General features: G+C 43.1%; 1 protein-coding gene across 3 annotated transcripts in view; it reads right to left on the reverse strand.

Moving 5' to 3' along the window:
• LOC133537456 (fibroblast growth factor 12-like) overlaps window positions 1–18,553 on the reverse strand; it is an 80,631-nt gene that overhangs the window by 31,920 nt on the left and 30,158 nt on the right. The window contains exon 1 of one of the 3 annotated variants that reach the window (XM_061878474.1): window positions 5,223–5,971. The exons of the other annotated variants lie outside the window; for them this stretch is intronic. Coding sequence (XP_061734458.1) covers window positions 5,223–5,421 — 199 coding nt within the window. The 5' untranslated portion in view covers window positions 5,422–5,971. Of the gene's footprint in view, window positions 1–5,222; window positions 5,972–18,553 lie in introns of those variants that run through there. 3 annotated transcript variants of the gene reach the window in all.

The raw sequence follows: 18,553 nt of genomic DNA on the forward strand, positions 1-18,553 counted from the left end.
TGTTGCCAATCAACCAATCCACAGGTGCATGTCTTTGGAGGTGGGAAGAAGACCCTCGCAGTCACGGGGAGGACATGCAACCTCCACACAGAAAGATCCCGAGCCCGGGATTGAACCCAGGACTACTCAGGACCTTCGTATTGTGAGGCAGACACACTAATCCCTCTACCACCATGCTGCCCTATTCTCAACTAAACAATAAATAATATAATATAATTGCAACCAATATGATCACCGTATTGTTGAATTTGCTCTAAAGGTATCTATACACACACTAAGTTCTTCCATTTTAATTTGTAAACGTTTGCCAATGTTTCTTTTAATAAATGCAAATTGGGTGATCGGTTGTTTCTTACTTCCGTTTTTATGACGTCACATGAGCTCACTTCCTGTTGAACAAAGTCGTTGTCGGTCTGTTTCAACACCACAGAATATTTGCGGGGCAGCGTGGCTCGGTTGGTAGCGCGGTCGTTCTAGCAACTTGAGGGTTCTAGGTTAAATTCCTGTTTCCTCCGTCCTAGTTTATTTAGTTTAGTTTATTATTAAGGATCCCCATTAGTCTACACCGCAGTGGAGACTATTCTTCCTGGGGTCCAGGCAAAAAACATCACACAACCACAAAACAAAAGATTAAAATGTACATCATGATCCAATAATAAATTGTCATAATACAAAAAAAAAAAAAGTTACTGCCTTTGGGCAAGACACTTTAGCCACCTGCTCCAAGTGCTCCCCATCCATCCATCCATCCTTCTTCCACATATCTGAGGTTGGGTCGCGGGGGCATGAGCCTAAACTCATTTTGGTCGCTTGTCCAGCCTCTCCCCAGCCACATCGTCCAGCTCTTCCAGGGGGATCCCGAGGCGTTCCTAGGCCAACCGGAAAACAGTCTTCCCAACGTGTCCTGGGTCTTCCCCGTGGCCTCCTACCGGTCGGACGTGCCCTAAATACCTCCTTAGGGAGGCGTTCGGGTGGCATCCTGACCAGATACCCGAACCACCTCATCTGGCTCCTCTCAATGTGGACAAGGAGCGGCTTTACTTTGAACTCCTCCCGGATGGCAGAGCTTCTCACCCTATCTCTAAGGGAGAGCCCCGTAACCCGGCGGAGGAAACTCATTTTGGCTGCTTGTACCCGTGATCTTGTCCTTTCGGTCATAACCCAAAGCTCATGACCATAGGTGAGGATGGGAACGTAGATCGACCGGTAAATTGTGAGTTTTGCCTTCCAGCTCAGCTCCTTCTTCACCAAAACGGATAGATACAGCGTCCGCATTACTGAAGACGCCGCACCGATCCGCCTGTCGATCTCACAATCCACTCTTCCCTCACTCGTGAACAAGACTCTGAGGTACTTGAACTCCTCCACTTGGGGCAGGGTATCCTCCCAAACCTGTAGATGGCGCTCCACCCTTTTCCAGGCGAGAACCATGGACTCAGACTTGGAGGTGCTGATTCTTATCCCAGTCGGTTCACACTCGAATGCGAACCGATCCTGTGAGAGCTGAAGATCCTGGCCAGATGACGCCATTAGGACCACATCATCTGCAAAAAGCAGAGACCTAATCCTGTAGCCACCAAACCGGATCCCCTCAACGCCCTGACTGCGCCTATAAATTCTGTCCGTAAAAGTTTTTAACAGAATCTGTGACAAAGGGCAGCCTTGGCGGAGTCCAACCCTCACCGGAAACGTGTCCGACTTACCGCCAGCACTTCCCACAGGACTTCCCGAGGGACACGGTTGAATGCCTTCTCCAAGTCCACAAAGTACATTTGGACTGGTTGGGCAAACTCCTATGCACCCTCAAAGACCCCGCCAAGAGTAAAGAGCTGGTCCACAGTTCCATGACCAGGACGAAAACCACACTGTTCTTCCTTATTCCAAGGTTCAACTATCCGGCGTAGCCTCCTCTCCAGTACACCTGAATAGACCTTACCGGGAAGGCGGAGGTGTACTCCCCACACTAGTTTAAATGTAACCTAATGGTGTAGATAATGGATTTCATTATGTAAAGCGCTTTGTGTCTCACTGGTACTCATTGATGGTGGACGCTCCCTTTCCCTCTTCCTTATCTCTTCTGCTTGCTTCTTTGTCTTGTCTTAACTTTCTTTTTGCACTGCTCTTCAAATCTAAACAATGGAACTAATTAACTTGCCTCTCAACAAAAATGACAAGATCTTGGGTTTGGGGGAACCTGCCTGTCTTGACGGAGTGGTTGTCGATGGACACATGGAGGACTTTTGGGAGAAGAAGGAGTGCCGCGTGCCTGGTGACCGTGTCAGTCGAGGACGTTGAAGATATCCACCGATTCGGAATTATGACAACAGGACATTTGCTGATTGGAGTAAGTGTTTTGTATGGTTTGTCGACAAATTGGAAGTTGCTGGCAGCCTTCAAAGTACCCGAAAGCTGCCACGTAGAAAATGGATGGATGGATGGATGCGGGCAGAACTGTGAACACTTTGTGAGATGGATAACATCGGGCCATCTGCCCTGCAGGATGAAATTGAGGACCAGTAATAGACAATTAAGAGTGAAAAGCAAATTTTATTTTCACTCGCATACAAAACATTCTAACTTGGATTGCTTCCCTGGCTTTGAGACTCTCCCGAATGACAGTGCGGCGAAGACACAAAAACTCCCTTCTTGTCTCTCATGGCTGATTGCAAGAGCAGGCTTACACACACACACATGCATCCACGAAAAATACACGCCACACACACACACACACACACACACATACTCCAGTCCCATCCCACGCCTTCAACGCTTCACCTCACGTGATGGGGGTGATGAACTGCTGAGCAGCGCTTTAGATAGCAGCAGCCTGCCACCGTTGCCCCCAGTCCTTCCCCTCTGTTGCAAGTTTTGTGGATTCTATGTAACATGTTTATGTGTGCTTATGGCAATTACGTTTTTTTTTCTTGGCCTCAGCCTGGATCCCCTCCCCAGAAGCCCAGGCTGAGACCGAACCTTTTTTTTTTACACATCCCCCCACAGCGTTTACCTTTTTCCCACCTATCTAAGGGGAAGCTGGCTGTTCTGTACGGCTGCTCTTGATTGGTATTGTGCTGCAAATCTGAATTTCCCCTTGGGAACCAACAAAGTAAACGAACCAGAGAAAAAACACTATAGAAATATACTTCACTTACAACTGGGAAGTTTATATCAACAACTTTGTGCAAAAACAGCACAGCCTTTATGTTTAATGTAAATACTCTCTTAGTTGCTAAGACAGCAATGTGTTTATGAAAATTTAGATTGTAGTATGACATTTTTTACTGGAAAATTACATTAATGCCTCTTATTTTCATGATACCACATTTTCTCCATCATTTTAATTCAATACGGTAACACGAACCATCAGGAGTTTTACAGCGGTTATCATTATTACTGTTTTTATGCTTGTAACAATAACAAAGCATGTATGACGCTTCAAATTATACAGAATTTATTCATTGGCTTATCGAATATCGGCTCAGGCATACTCATCTTCGAAAAGAAAAAGGGCGTAAGCCAGTTTTTTTTTTTTGCGTCCAACATAGAAAGGTTCTGTGGCGTTCCGCCTCAGTGCCAGTGAGCAAAAACTCAGAACTCAGCAACCAGCTGATTAGATGATGCTCCACATGACAATGTGGGCCAGGAGTACTTAACACTGGCAGAAATAGACCAAAACATACTGAGACCAATGTGGAGCACACACACACACACACACATGCAAAATCCTCAGGTCCACCTGTGCAACAAATCCAGATCACACCTGACCAAAGGAAGTTAATACTAGCAGAGCAAACTGTCTCTACAACCCGCATGTGTGAACGCATCCTAACAGAATTCTCCAACCACGGCACCTCACGTTTGTTCGCATGCGTGCTTTTGAAAGGGTGTTCTCCTCCAAAAGTTGCCTTCTGCTTCTCCAGGAGGGCGTAGAAAAAATGTGAGAATCTCAGGGCAAAGTGTGGATGATTAACTGGAGTTGTTGTACTTTGTGTCGTTTTGAAGCAAACTGTGTCACGTCCCTTTAAGAAGCTGTCGCCACGGAAACGCTGCAGCTCATAAATGTGTAACATGAAAGCTGTCAGATGTGCTGACATTATTTCTCCGGCGACAAAACATGTGATCTCACAATGAGAGCCTTCTGTTTTTTCCTTCCAAGTGAACCCAAAACAGAAAGTATTCTTAAAAATTAACCATGAAACTATGTTAGGGGCTAACGATGTCCTAATACAACCTTTTCACTTGTGATACGATACCGATATTGTAACTTTGAGTTTTGGCCCGCACCGATATTAATCTGATATATATACATACTTTTATTATTTTGTAGTTTGGAATGCTAGAAAAAGTTTGATCAAGTAAAAATACTCAAGGAACAATGGTAGGTATGAAAACCCTAACCTTATAACGTAGCAACACTTTTGAAGTCAAAGGTGTTAAAGGTGACCTACTAAGCAAAATGTACTTTTCTTACCTTTTGGTACAGTTTTTTGTGTATTTGGGATCTGCAAAGAACTCTGAAAATGTGAAATAAAACCATGGAGGCCTGGCGCAGATATTTAGCAGGCACAAGACATTAAAACAACGTTGAGAACTTGTTGAATTTTTTTTTTTTTTTTATAAATACGGCTACATACCCTTTACTGCCATTCGGACTAAAAATTCCACGTTATCAGTTTTCCCACAATATGATACGTTTAATTTGTGTTAAGCCCCTGAAGGAATAAATAAAGTACTATCTATCTATCTACTTTCCAATAAACTTCTGCCTGGGAGACTTTGTATGTGTACGTAATATGCAACTATAAATATTTAACATCCGCTTATATTAACAAATGTGGTATTTTAGCCTGCAATATTGTTTAATAAAGGACACGTATTACGTTTGTCTAGCTTGTGTGCTATTTAGTGCTTAGCTGTGGCGTAGCTGCTAGCTTCTAGTAGCCGATAGCCTTTCATGTTTCGCTTTTTGTAAATGACTTGAGTAAAACAGAAAAAAGGGCTTATATGAGAACATTTAGATGGCTGTGTAGTAAACAAGCTGCAGGAGTGATTGTATCGGACTGATATCCGATATAAATGTTGGGTCGGGACCCCTCTAATGTACATCTTAAAGTTGGCCTGCAAAACAAAGTACACTATGATGGAAAAGCCACTACGTATTTTATAAGTTTATGTCGGACGTCCGATGGGACGCCTTTGACAGTGTTGCTGTGCCAACCCACCTGGTTTCCGTCTCACCGGTTTCTTCTTCCCGCTGCAGAAGCGAACTTTGCTGAAGACACTGAAGATGTGTCGCTCGCACAGAGACCTAGGGTCCTTGCTGGGACTCGAGCGCCTCTTGTTGCTGACGACCTTTTCGCTGTTGGACTCGCGGGCTTGCCGCTTCTGTCGGATCAGGGAGCTGGCGATGGCCGCCGCCATCTCCCTGCGAGGCGGCGCTCGGTCTCACAGCAGCGCGCGCATCGTGTCCGCAGAGCACTCGAAAGGAGGATGCCGCTCCTGCTTCTCGGTGGCTTTACTCGGTGCGCTTCATCTCTTCCTATCCATGACAATATCCATGATTCAGCTCGTTGGGAAAAAAGTGGACATCTTGACGCGTCTTTGTCCCGCCGGTGGAGGGCAATAAAAATATCAGTCATAAGCGTAAGAACAGTTTCTGGCTCCTTGATCGATCCTTTGCTGTGATGACGACTCTGACGTTTCCAACGTTGAAGAGACGTTTATGAAGTTAGACGCAAGCAAGCCGTCTGGTGCATGCTGGGTAGGCACAAAGAAGATGCGGCACAAAAAAGAAACCGTGCTTTAACCATCAATATTCATAAGGACAGCAGCGAGCAATCTACACGCCTCGCAGGATGTTCTCGTCGCTTCAACTTCAGCGAGCACGATGCAGCCAAGTTGACCGGACGATGGTGTCGCTCAATCATGCGGCAGCTTTGATACGGCCCCGATGCTCCACTCTGCTCAGGTGTTGGTGGTGGTGGTGGTCCTCGTCGCGGGCTGCGAGCTGCTGAGTGTGGAGGGGTGCCGAGAGACGAGGACGAAGAGGGGCGAGAAAGAGTGAGCGAGAAAGAAAGAAAGAGAAAGAGAGAGACAGAGAGAGAGAGAGAGAGAGAGAGAGAGAGGGGCGGGAGGTGGAGGTGTGGAAGAAGCTCCTAAAAATAGTCAGCCTGATGTTTCATGTTGCTCCCACATCACATCGTTCCCCGCCTCGTGAGAAGCATCTTCTTCACTTTGTTGAAAAAGAACTGTCCTTCCACTCCAGTAAGTGCGTTGGACAGATGAGGAAATCAAAGAGGATCAAATTCAATGCAGTCTGCTCAAAAAGGAAGTCGGAGGAGCACCTTGAAGGCACCTCAAGGCAGTCTTTGGTGTCTTCCGTCTGCATTGAACATCTGCAGCTCTGAGATGTTTGAAGAGCTTGCGCGCTTACATAAGACGTCTTCACGGCTGCTGCAGTGAAGACTCGTGAACATCTCGCCAAGGATGAATAACCCTTGGGTCCAAAGGAGGAGGAAAAAATGTACTTCCCCTGGATAAATTAATAGACGTCCTCACAAATATTAATATAAATTGCTTGTAATCCCACAAAGGACTTCTTCCCGTACAGCAAGCAGCGCGCAAATTAGTACAAAAGAGGCTTAAATCTTTCTGTTGCAAAAAACAGATATAAGCCAAAATGCAAACTATTCAATAGAATCTATTCTTATACTTAATCAAAAAAAGATTTGCGGATTGATATCAATGATTATGTCGAACTATTGTGCTCCAGACATAATTCTACATGACAAAACAGATGAAAACTTGGAAAAGCATAAAGTTTTACAACTTATTTGTGTGTGTCTGGGTCAAGGAACTTGGTATCAAGACTCTCCCGGATAAATCATGCAACATTTTTGCTCGTGTAAGGTTGCATTTCATGATTTAGCTATGTGTCTACTGCAGGCCTGGGCAATTATTTTGACTCGGGGGCCAAATAGAGAGAAACAAATGTGTCTGGGGGCCGGTATATCTATTTTTAGGAAAACTAATACAAAACCTCACAATAAAGTTTCATTGAATGCTAAAAATGTTATGACAGACCGCCTTAAAAACAGAATGGAATTTAATTTTTTCCTATGAACGATAAAACACTGAATATTGACAACATATGAACGTTAGCCCCCACCCTCCTCTTAATCGACATATTTTACAATCAAGCCAAATGTAACTAAAATGCAACAAACATAGCAAAATATGAACGTGTAGGGTAAAAAAACAAAAAACATCTACAATCTGATATATTTGATATATCACTAAGCTTAAGAACTTTCTTGTAAAAGTCTCCTTCCGCGTCTGTCCCTGACATCCGCATTTCAGGCTTTGGAAACACTGTGGAAACGCTCTCCACCCACACTACTTGGTGCCTCGTCTGACCTGATGTGACGTAGATTTCCATAGTAACTAGTAGGGTTATACAGTGTACGGGTATTAGTATAGTACCGCAATACTATTGAATCATATTCGATACCATACCGCCACTGAAAAGTACCGGTCTGCCACACTCTAAGATTTTTTGTTAAAATAAAGCCAATACAGCAATTTGTTCCGGTCCCCTTTATGTAGAAAAGTATCGACATTTTATTGGTATTAGGACAACAAAAGTCACTAAAATGTCATGCAAAAGCGGAGATTCCAACCATTGAATAGTTGTATAGTTGAAGACTTACGGACATTAGAAAACATCACTGCACATCATAATGGCAGCTACACTTTACATCTTAAAGATAAAAAAAATATATATTTGGGAATGTCCGGTGGGCCAGATTGTGGCGCATGTGGCCCCCGGGCTTTAATTTGCCCAGGTCTGGTCTACTGCCATGTTTGTTGAGTGGCGTGTTTTTCCCGTCTTTATCAAAATACAAACCCCGTTTCCATATGAGTTGGGAAATTGTGTTAGATATAAATATAAACGGAATACAATGATTTGCAAATCCTTTTCAACCCATATTCAATTGAATGCACTACAAAGACAAGATATTTGATGTTCAAACTCATAAACGTTATTTTTTTTTGCAAATAATAATTAACTTAGAATTTCATGGCTGCAACACGTGTCAAAGTAGTTGGGAAAGGGCATGTTCGCCACTGTGTTACATCATCTTTTCTTTTAACAACACTCAAACGTTTGGGAACTGAGGAAACTAATTGTTGAAGCTTTGAAAGTGGAATTCTTTCCCATTCTTGTTTTATGTAGAGCTTCAGTCGTTCAACAGTCCGGGGTCTCCGCTGTCATATTTTACACTTTATAATGCACCACACATTTTCGATGGGAGACAGGTCTGGACTGCTGGCGGGCCAGGAAAGTACCCACACTCTTTTTTTATGAAGCCACGCTGTTGTAACACGTGCTGAATGTGGCTTGGCATTGTCTTGCTGAAATAAGCAGGGGGGTCCATGAAAAAGACGGTGCTTTGATGGCAGCATATGTTGTTCCAAAATCTGTATGTACCTTTCAGCATTAATGGTGCATTCACAGATGTGTAAGTTACCCATGCCTTGGGCACTAATGCACCCCCATACCATCACAGATGCTGGCTTTTGAACTTTGCGTCGATAACAGTCTGGATGGTTCGCTTCCCCTTTGGTCCGGGTGACACCATGTCGAATATTTCCAAAAACTATTTGAAATGTGGACTCGTCAGATCACTGAACACTTTTCCACTTTGCATCAGTCCATCTTAGATGATCTCGGGCCCAGAGAAGCCGGCGGCGTTTCTGGATATTGTTGATAAATGGCTTTCGCTTTGCATAGTAGAGCTTTAACTTGCACTTACAGATGTAGCGACCAACTGTAGTTACTGACAGTGGTTTTATGAAGTGTTCCTGAGCCCATGTGGTGATATCCTTTAGAGATTGATGTCGGTTTTGGATACAGTGCCGTCTGAAGGATAGAAGGTCACGGTCATTCAATGTTGGTTTCCGGCTATGTGGAGTGATTTCTCCAGATTCTCTGAACCTTTTGATGATATTATGGACCGTAGATGTTGAAATCCCTAAATTTCTTGCAATTGCACTTTGAGAAATGTTGTTCTTAAACTGTTTGACTATATGCTCACGCAGTTGTGGACAAAGGGGTGTACCTCACCCCTTCCTTTCTTGTGAAAGAATGAGCATTTTTTGGGAAGCTGTTTTTCTACCCAATCATGGCACCCACCTGTTCCCAATTAGCCTGCACACCTGTGGGATGTTCCAAATAAGTGTTTGATGAGCATTCCTCAACTTTATCAGTATTTATTGCCACCTTTCCCAACTTCTTTGTCACAAGTTGCTGGCATCATGCTCTGAAGTTAATGATTATTTGCAAAGAAAAAATGTTTATCAGTTTGAACATCAAATATGTTGTCTTTGAAGCATATTCAACTGAATATGGGTTGAAAATGATTTGCAAATCATTGTATTCCGTTTATATTTACATCTAACACAATTTCCCAACTCATATGGAAACAGGGTTTGTACAGCCGAAACGATTTGTTGGGAGATTGGATTGCGGTCTGAACAGACTATTTCGGTGGATTTTACAAGCCGACACAACATCCCGGAGGAGTTATTAGCACGTAGCCCTGGAGCTCCATGGCTACCGTGCCCGGTGAGGAGGAGGCGGAGGCGAAGACGTCGTGGCCGAAGGGGCGGAGTGTTAGCCAGACTAAAAATGAACCCAAACAGACCAGCGATACCAAGTCTATTCCTGGCTAATGCGAGGTCGCTCGCTCCTCATGGTGAAGAGGACAAGATGGACGAGGTGAGGCTCCGTGTAGCACAAAACACCGTGATGGACAGCTGCGCCCTATTGTTTACGGAAACCTGGCTAACGTCCTCAATCCCAGACGCTAGCATGGAGCTAACCGGTCACACAGCACACAGACAGGACAGAAACGCAGAGTCTTCCGGCAAGCGGCGTGGGGGTGGATTGCTAACCTACCTAAACAACAAGTGGACTTCTGATTCAAAGGTAGTTAACAGCCACTGTTCCCAAGATCTGGAATATTTTACAGTTAAATGCCGACCCTTCCATCTAGCCAGGGAGCACTCTGCTGTCCTGATCACAAACGTGTATATAGCTCCCGGTGCTAACGCTAGCACGGCGCTAGCTCTGCTGCACGATACAATCAGTCCACAACAGAACAAATATCCCGACGGCATCCACATCATAGCGGGGGACTTTAATCATGTCGACCTGGAAAAAGCGCTCCCCAAACTTCACCAGCATGTGAAGTGTGCTACGAGGGGAGCTAACACACTGGACAAAGTGTATTCCAACATAAAAAATGGATATAGAGCCAAACAACTTCCCCAATTAGGCAAGTCTGACCACATGTCCCAGCTCCTTTTGCCAGCTTACACACCAATAAGAAAAAGTGCTCCTATCACAACCAAAACGGTCTATCCTTTGGCCGGAGGGAGCCATGGAACAGCTGCAGGACTGCTTTGATACAACAGACTGGTCAGTTTGTGAAAACCCAGACTTGGAGCAGTACACAGAAGCGGTCCTGGGGTACATCAAACACTGCATAGACACTGTCACAGTGGACAAGCGCATCCGGGTCTACCCCAACAGGAAGCCCTGGATGACAAAAACAGTCCAGGGCTTACTCAAAGAGAGAGACAGTGCCTTCAAAGCACAGGACCAGGCACTCTACAGTGCTGGCAGAGCCAATCTGAAGAGAGGCATCAGAGAGGCAAAAGCCGAACACAGGAGGAAAATGGAAGCCCACCTGCAGAGCAGCAACACCAAGGAGGTATGGAAAGGAATAAAAGACATGACCAACTTCAGACCCAGTAACCCTTCGGCTGACGGCGACGCCTCTCGAGCGGGGGAGTTAAACAGCTTCTTCGCCCAATTCGAGAGAAAAACACCTGCAGCCGTCACAACACTCCCACCCAACACCCACAGCAACTGCACCCTTATACTGGAGGAGCATGAGGTGAGACGCACGCTGAAGGCAGTGAACCCGAGGAAGGCTACGGGGCCAGATGGAGTCCCGGGACAGGTACTAAGAGACTGTGCAGACCAGCTGGCCGGAGTATTTACGAAGATCTTCACCCAGTCCCTCTCCCAGGCCGTCATCCCATCATGCCTGAAGACCTCCACAATAATCCCGGTGCCGAAGAAGAACTCTGTCAGCTGCCTGAATGACTACCGTCCAGTGGCACTTACACTTATAGCTATGAAGTGCTTCGAGAAGCTGGTACGGACCCATATCACCTCAGTCCTCCCTCCCGAGCTCGACCCACACCAGTTTGCCTACAGAGCCAACAGGTCCACAGAGGACGCCATCGCCACAGCCCTACACTCCTCCCTGGGTCACCTGGAGACGGGGGGGAGCTACGTGCGGCTGCTTTTTGTGGATTATAGTTTGGCATTTAACACCATTATACCTGATAGACTGGTGTCCAAACTGTCAGACCTGGGTCTCACGAACTCCATGTGCATGTGGATTAAGGACTTCTTATCCAACCGCCCCCAGAGGGTGCAGTTGGGTCGCCACATGTCATCAAGCCTGTACCTCAGTACCGGCTCTCCACAAGGCTGCGTGCTGAGCCCCCTTCTCTACTCCATCTACACATTCAACTGCACACCTGCCCACTCCACCAACTCCATCATCAAATTTGCGGATGACACCACCGTAGTGGGGCTCATCTCGGAGGGAGACGAGGCTGCATATCGGGACGAGGTGTAGAAGCTGTCGGATTGGTGCAAAGTCAACAACCTGGCCCTGAACACCTCGAAGACCAAGGAGCTGGTCATAGACTTCAGGAGGAAAAAAACGGACATCCTGCCCCTGATCATCAGTGGTGACTGTGTGGAGAGGGTCTCCAACTTCCGCTTCCTGGGAGTCCACCTGGCCGACGACCTATCCTGGAGCACCAACACCACGGCTACCATCAAGAAGGCACAGCAGGGACTGCACTTCCTGAGAATACTCAGGAACAACCACCTCTCACAGGAACTGCTGGTGTCCTTCTACCGGTGCTCCATTGAGAGCATCCTGACCTACTGCATCTGCGTGTGGTTCAGCACCTGCAGGGGCGCAGAGAGCGGCTTTCATGTCTCAGGAAAGCACAGAGCATCCTGAAAGACCCATTCCACCCCGGGCACAGCCACCTGGAACTGCTACCCTCAGGCAGACGCTACAGGGTGCTAAAAGCGAGCACCAATAGACTAAAAAACAGCTTTTACCCAACAGCCATAGTAGCATTAAACAGGCACTGAGTGAGCACAATATGTCCATCATGTGCTCATGTGTAATGTTTACATTTTTTTCAATTTTTTCGGACTACAATGTGCAATAATGTTATATGTATGTGTGTATATATATTCATATGCATGCAGATATGCATCTGTGTGGATACATATACATAGATACATCTGTCATCTCTATCTTTTTTTTACTATTTATACTACCATATTGTATATGCACCTTAGGAGGATCTGCTCCAATTTCGTTGTTTTTTGAACCTGTTCATTGCAATAATGACAATAAAACTCTATTCTATTCTAAATCAGTGCAGCAGACCTGAGCATACACATTAACAATTTGTTTTGTCTGAGTGGCTGGACAGGACAGGATGTGTCCTGGGCATGACGTTAAAGTGCATCAGGCATTGGAGGCTCCTCTATGGGGTATTGGGGCACAAGGAGGTGAACCCCTTTACTACTGTTACCCCAGGTGGCCCTTGGCAAAGGCCTAATACCTGACTGACCAGTAGCCAGGGATACGGTGAAGACCTCAATGGCAGAGCAGGCAGAAGAGGGTAGATTTAAGAACTACCACAATGGCTGCAATGGTGAAAGAAGGCTGCAGCAGCAAAGGGTCCCCAGTTGTCTTGGACTACATGCCACTGGACCCTGACCCGATTCTGTCAAGGATCGTGTGGTGACGGTCTGTGCACCAGTCTCCCCACGTTAAACAAAGTCACGTACAGGCATCCTCCATTAAGGGATACACCCCTACCAGGAGGGCCGTCATACTCGTTCGAGTGACCGCCGATGATGATGGACAGAACATGCCAAAATAACTTTTTTTTTTTTTTTAAATAGGAAACAATGGGGAAAAATGTTTTACCTGTCCACACACAAACACACTGGTTGTGTTAATGTGGTGAGGAGTAAATGGCATACATATTTAGGCATGTGCGCTCAAGCTGAAACTCACACACACGCACACACACGCACGCACACTTGTATTTGATACCTTCTTTAGACATCTGAAAAATGCCTACCTCCTTAGAACCACCTTTTCTAGATATATAAAGATGTGTATTTATAACATTAATAATATCTACAAACTATGCAAATATAAAAAAGGTAAGCTTTTAGTTAATTATTTTTGCTTGTAATTGTTTTTAATCTTAATTATTTACTTCAATTTATTACAGTATGTCTCTATATACAGATTTAATTTTTTTAATTAATTTTGGCCAAAGTGGGCACATTTCAATTTCTCACACACACTTGTTATTTCATATGTTGGCCAGAGGGGGAGCACTTCAAATGTTTACACACACACTTGTTATTTCATATGTTGACCAGAGGGGCAGCACTTTTAAATCAGACACACAGTCAATTTGAAAAATCTGTCCTTTTTGGGACCAACCGGATTTTGATAGATTTCACCACCAGGGGTGCAAATGAGACATTCTCTATTAAATTAATTGTTATTCTGTATTGGGACTATGATTTTGATCCTTACTTCACCGGGCCTCAAATGGAAGGTACTTTTTCCTGTTGATGTCTCAAGAAGGTTAGAAACACAAACACACACACACGCACACAACACTAACGCTTCACCAAGGACACGAGTGTGTTCACCAGCATTACACAACTCAACGCAGCTTTTAAGCCCCAAAAGCTAGCGCTCGCTGCATCGACGAGCGCGTCTGAACGGCTTCACTGAATATTTCAGCAGCAAACACTTTGATGCTATTAAAAACTAATCCACCACATCGAATCAGTTTGCTGGTGGGCCCGAGGCGGCCGCACGCAGACAACGCGGCGATAAAGTAGAACTCCATCAGTAGGGGAGGAAGAAACAGGTCAGCACCTTCAATTACTGTCGTGTATTTGTGTACCTGTGCACTGGGACTACAGAGATATTTCACACCTGAATGTGCCAGCGCAGCTCACAGTGTTTTTGACACCTGCATTATCTCATCACTTATATTCAAACACTAATTCTTCATGCCAATTTAAAACTTATTACTTCAGAAATGCAATTCAATATGTACTACAATGGACTTCCTGACCTTCACACATCAACACTAGTTGTGTGTGTGTGTGTGTGGTGCAGGTACGTTTCCTGATCAATACACAAAGTGCCTCATCAGGGGACAGAAGAAAGTCGTCAGGTAAAGATAAACCCTCAGCACAGCTCACACACACACACACACACACACACACACACACACACACACACACACACACACACGCACACACACACGCGCACGCACACACGCGCACGCACACACGCACACACACACATGGTACAAGATGTTCTTTAACTATTTGAAGCTAAAAATTGCAAGTGAGATTTGGTATCGAAAAGAAAATTGACATTGCAGAAAAAGTTGCACCGGCAAAAAAGAAATACAAACATTGAAAAAAATTCAATATTTATGATGGATATTCTTTTGGATCATGACATGTTTTCAGTGCCAATATTCATTTGTTGTCCACTTTTTTTGGTTTTGTGTGTTTCAGAGGTTTTTTTAAAATCAACTTTTTTGCCCCCACATTCACTTCTCTTTTTTACGATTTTTTTTTCTTTCTCGGTTTCGCTTCTTTTTTTTACGGCATTGCGTCATAAATTACGGAGGCCTGGATGTACAAAACACTTTAACATTTTATGAAACAAATTAAAATTACAGAAAACACAAAAACAAAAAGCCAAAACAATATACAATTTCAGAAAAATTTACAAAATACAAAACAGATCACAATTTTAGAAAACAAATTTAAAAATAATAAACACTTTATGATTACAAGAAATACTATAATAAAACACAAAACACTTTACAATTTAAAAAAAAAAAACAATTTTTTTTTTTTCATAAATTGAATGAAAATGTCCAAAAATGTATTTGATTTTTATTTCATTAACAGCCACATCAGCCATCCGCTGAGTCTTCAAACCTTGTACCTTCTGTTTATTCTATTTCCAATTCTTAAATGCAAATTAAAAAACTAATTTCGGGCCATTTTTTCTATTTGCATTTCTGAAACAAAAGATGGACAACTGTTTAATGACACTTTTTTGAAACGACAAAAATGGTACTGTTGTACTAAAAACACGCTCAACGCTAAGAAAAAGTTAAAATACTGCCTCCTGTTCAATTTGTCATCACACAAATAACCAGGCATTTTTGCATTTTGGATGAACTTATATTACATGTTTGTGTTCATCTGCAAAAATAAAAATCCATAAAAGGAAAACAGCACAAAATCCAATATAATGGCAAGATTTTAATGAAAATCAACCCTTTTTTGTTTGTTTTAAAATCTGCCATATATATTAAAAATCGAAAAACGGCCCTGATTTAGTTTTTTTGATTTCCATCCATTTTCTACCGCTTGTCCCTTTCGGGGTCGCGTGGGGTGCTGGAGCCTATCTCAGCTGCACTTGGGCAGAAGACGGGGTACACCCTTGACAAGTCGCCACCTCATCGCAGGGCCAACACAGATAGACAGACAACATTCACACTCACACACTTGGGACCGTTTAGTGTTGCCAATCAACCTATCCCCAGATGCATGTATTTGGAGGTGGGAGGAAGCCGGAGTACCCGGAGGGAACCCACGCAGTCACGGGGAGAACATGCAAACTCCACACAGAAAGATCCCAAGTCTGGGATTGAACTCAGGACTACTCAGGACTTTTGTATTGTGAGGCACATGCACTAACCCAGGTGCCACTATGCTGCCCTTTTTTGATTTGAATGAACGGAATGGTGTTTTGTATTTTGTTTTTGTGTTTTCTAAAAATTGAAATGTGCTTTGTCTTTTGAAATTGTGAAGTATTTAGTTTTTTGCTAATTTGTTTTCTGAAATTGTATACTGTATTTGGTATTTTGTTCATTTGATTTTTAAAATTGTAAGTTGTATTGGTTTTTGTTTTTGTGTTTTCTGTAGTTGTGATTTGTTTCATGACATGTTAAAGTGTTTTGCACTTCCAGGCCACTGTAATAATTTCATATTTTGAAGCTTTTTTAAACTTAATCTAGATGCCTCAGTCCTTCTTTCTTCTTCTACGGTGCTTTACCTGCATGCCCGAGTCGAGTACCATGAATTGATTTACGTGGACCCCAATTCAAACAAGTTGAAAAACGTATTCGGGTGTTACCATTTAGTGGTCAATTGTACGTAATATGTACTGTACTGTGCAATCTACTAATAAAAGTTTCAATCAATCAATCAATCAATCAAGTAAAACTGCTTCCGGGTAAACTTGTTCTAAGTCCCGTCCACAGGCACCCGCTCCTCACGCTAAAACTCTGCCTTTAGTTTTCAACAGTAAAAAAAGAAGCGAAACCGAACCGAAAAAAATAAACTGTAAAACAAAGAAGTGAATGTGAAAAAAGCCAGTCTTGAAGACTGATGCAGCCTCATGAAAGTGTCGTCCAACATTGCCCTCTGCTGGCCACAAGCAGAACTGCTGCTGACGCTGCAGGGTTTCCCCTACACCAGTGGTTCTCAACCTTTTTTCAGTGATGTACCCTCTGTGAACATTTTTTAAATTCAAGTACCCCCTAATCAGAGCAAAGCATTTTTGGTTGAAAAAAAGAGATGAAGAAGTAAAATACAGCACTATGTCATCAGTTTCTGATTTATTAAATTGTATAACAGTGCAAAATATTGCTAATTTGTAGGGGTCTTTCTTGAACTACTTGGAAAAAAAGATATAAAAAATACTCAAAACTTGTTGAAAAATGAACAAATGATTCAATTATAAATAAAGATTTTTACACAAAGAAGTAATCATCAACTTAAAGTGCCCTCTTTGTGGATTGTAATAGAGATCCACCTGGATTCATGAACTTAATTCTAAACATTTCTTCACAAAAAAAGAAATCTTTAACATCGATATTTATGGAACATGTCCACAAAAAATCTAGCTGTCAACACTGAATATTGCATTGTTGCATTTATTTTCACAGTTTATGAACTTACACTCATATTTTGTTGAAGTATTATTCAATACATGTATTTATAAAGGATTATTGAATTGTTGGTATTTTTAGACAATTTTTTAAAAAATTCACGTACCCCTTGGCATACCTTCAAGTACCTCCAGGGGTACGCATACCCCCATTTTAGAACCACTGCCCTACACAACCGGTGGCGGTTGGGGCGAGGTTATGGGCGTGGGCACAATGACATCAACGAGTAATTTGCATAATCTGCTATGATAATATGATTTTCTTTAAAAAGGCTCTAAAAATGTATACATACATTCAAAACCAATTGGTTAATTAATTAATTAGGATTAACATATTTTTTTATCATTTTGCCATATTTTCAATTGTTGCTGCTTTTTGTTCAAAGTACGTTTTTGAGATTTTTTCAAGTGTTTACACAGTTTTAATGATTTTTTTAAAAATTAAAAACAACTGGCAACAAATCTTGCATTCTCTTCTGGTGTTATTATAAATGTACTCGTGTTTAGAGACTACTTCTGTCCCTCGATTAGTCCGTGAAGAGAGGCTGAAGCGAGCGGAACGGTGTTGCTCCAGTTGAACTTTCTCTTTTTAAAAGCCGCCGGCGTCTTCTTAATATTTGCACATTCTGTAGGCTGCCCGCGGGTATATCTGCAATATATATAAATGTCACATCCACATCGCAGACATGCTGACAAGGCTCCAGACAATGGCATGCTTTTGGTTTGAATCCGGTTTCAACAGTGATTTCATTGATCAAAGTCTTTTTTCAGTGGTCAAGTTATCGGTACCGTATTTTCCAAACTATAAGGCACACTTAAAATCTTTTTTTCTCCCTCAAAACTTGACAGTGTGCCTTATAACCCGGTGCGCCTATGTAAGGAGTAAGTTTGGTTGAGCTTACCCACCTCGAAGCAATTTTGTTTGGTACATTGTGTAATGATAAGTGTGACCAGTGGATGGCAGTCAAACATAAGAGATAAGTGTAGGCTGCACCGTTTGATGTGCTTCAACATATTAGTATTATTATGGTGTGTGTATAAGGTAACACATATCTGGCGTTTTGTTTGGAAATATTATGCAAAAGCAACATTTCTTACCTTCTGGTACCTGCTGATCTGTATTTGGGATCTGCATAAATCCTGAAAAATTGCGCGGGTCCGCCTTTGTAGTCCGTGGCGACAACGATAAGCTTCTTCTTTTTCTCTATCTTCTTGTTATGGGAAATTCATCCTCAGCTGTTGCCATTTGTAATATGAAGTAGTGTAAAGTTCTTACTTATATCTGTCAGTAAACTCGCCATGAAAGCGCTAAAACATACTGGTATAGTGAGTTAACATTATTCACCCAAGGAACTTTA

Source organism: Nerophis ophidion, linkage group LG18 (assembly GCF_033978795.1).
Source record: "Nerophis ophidion isolate RoL-2023_Sa linkage group LG18, RoL_Noph_v1.0, whole genome shotgun sequence".
NCBI classification, from domain to species: domain Eukaryota; kingdom Metazoa; phylum Chordata; class Actinopteri; order Syngnathiformes; family Syngnathidae; genus Nerophis; species Nerophis ophidion.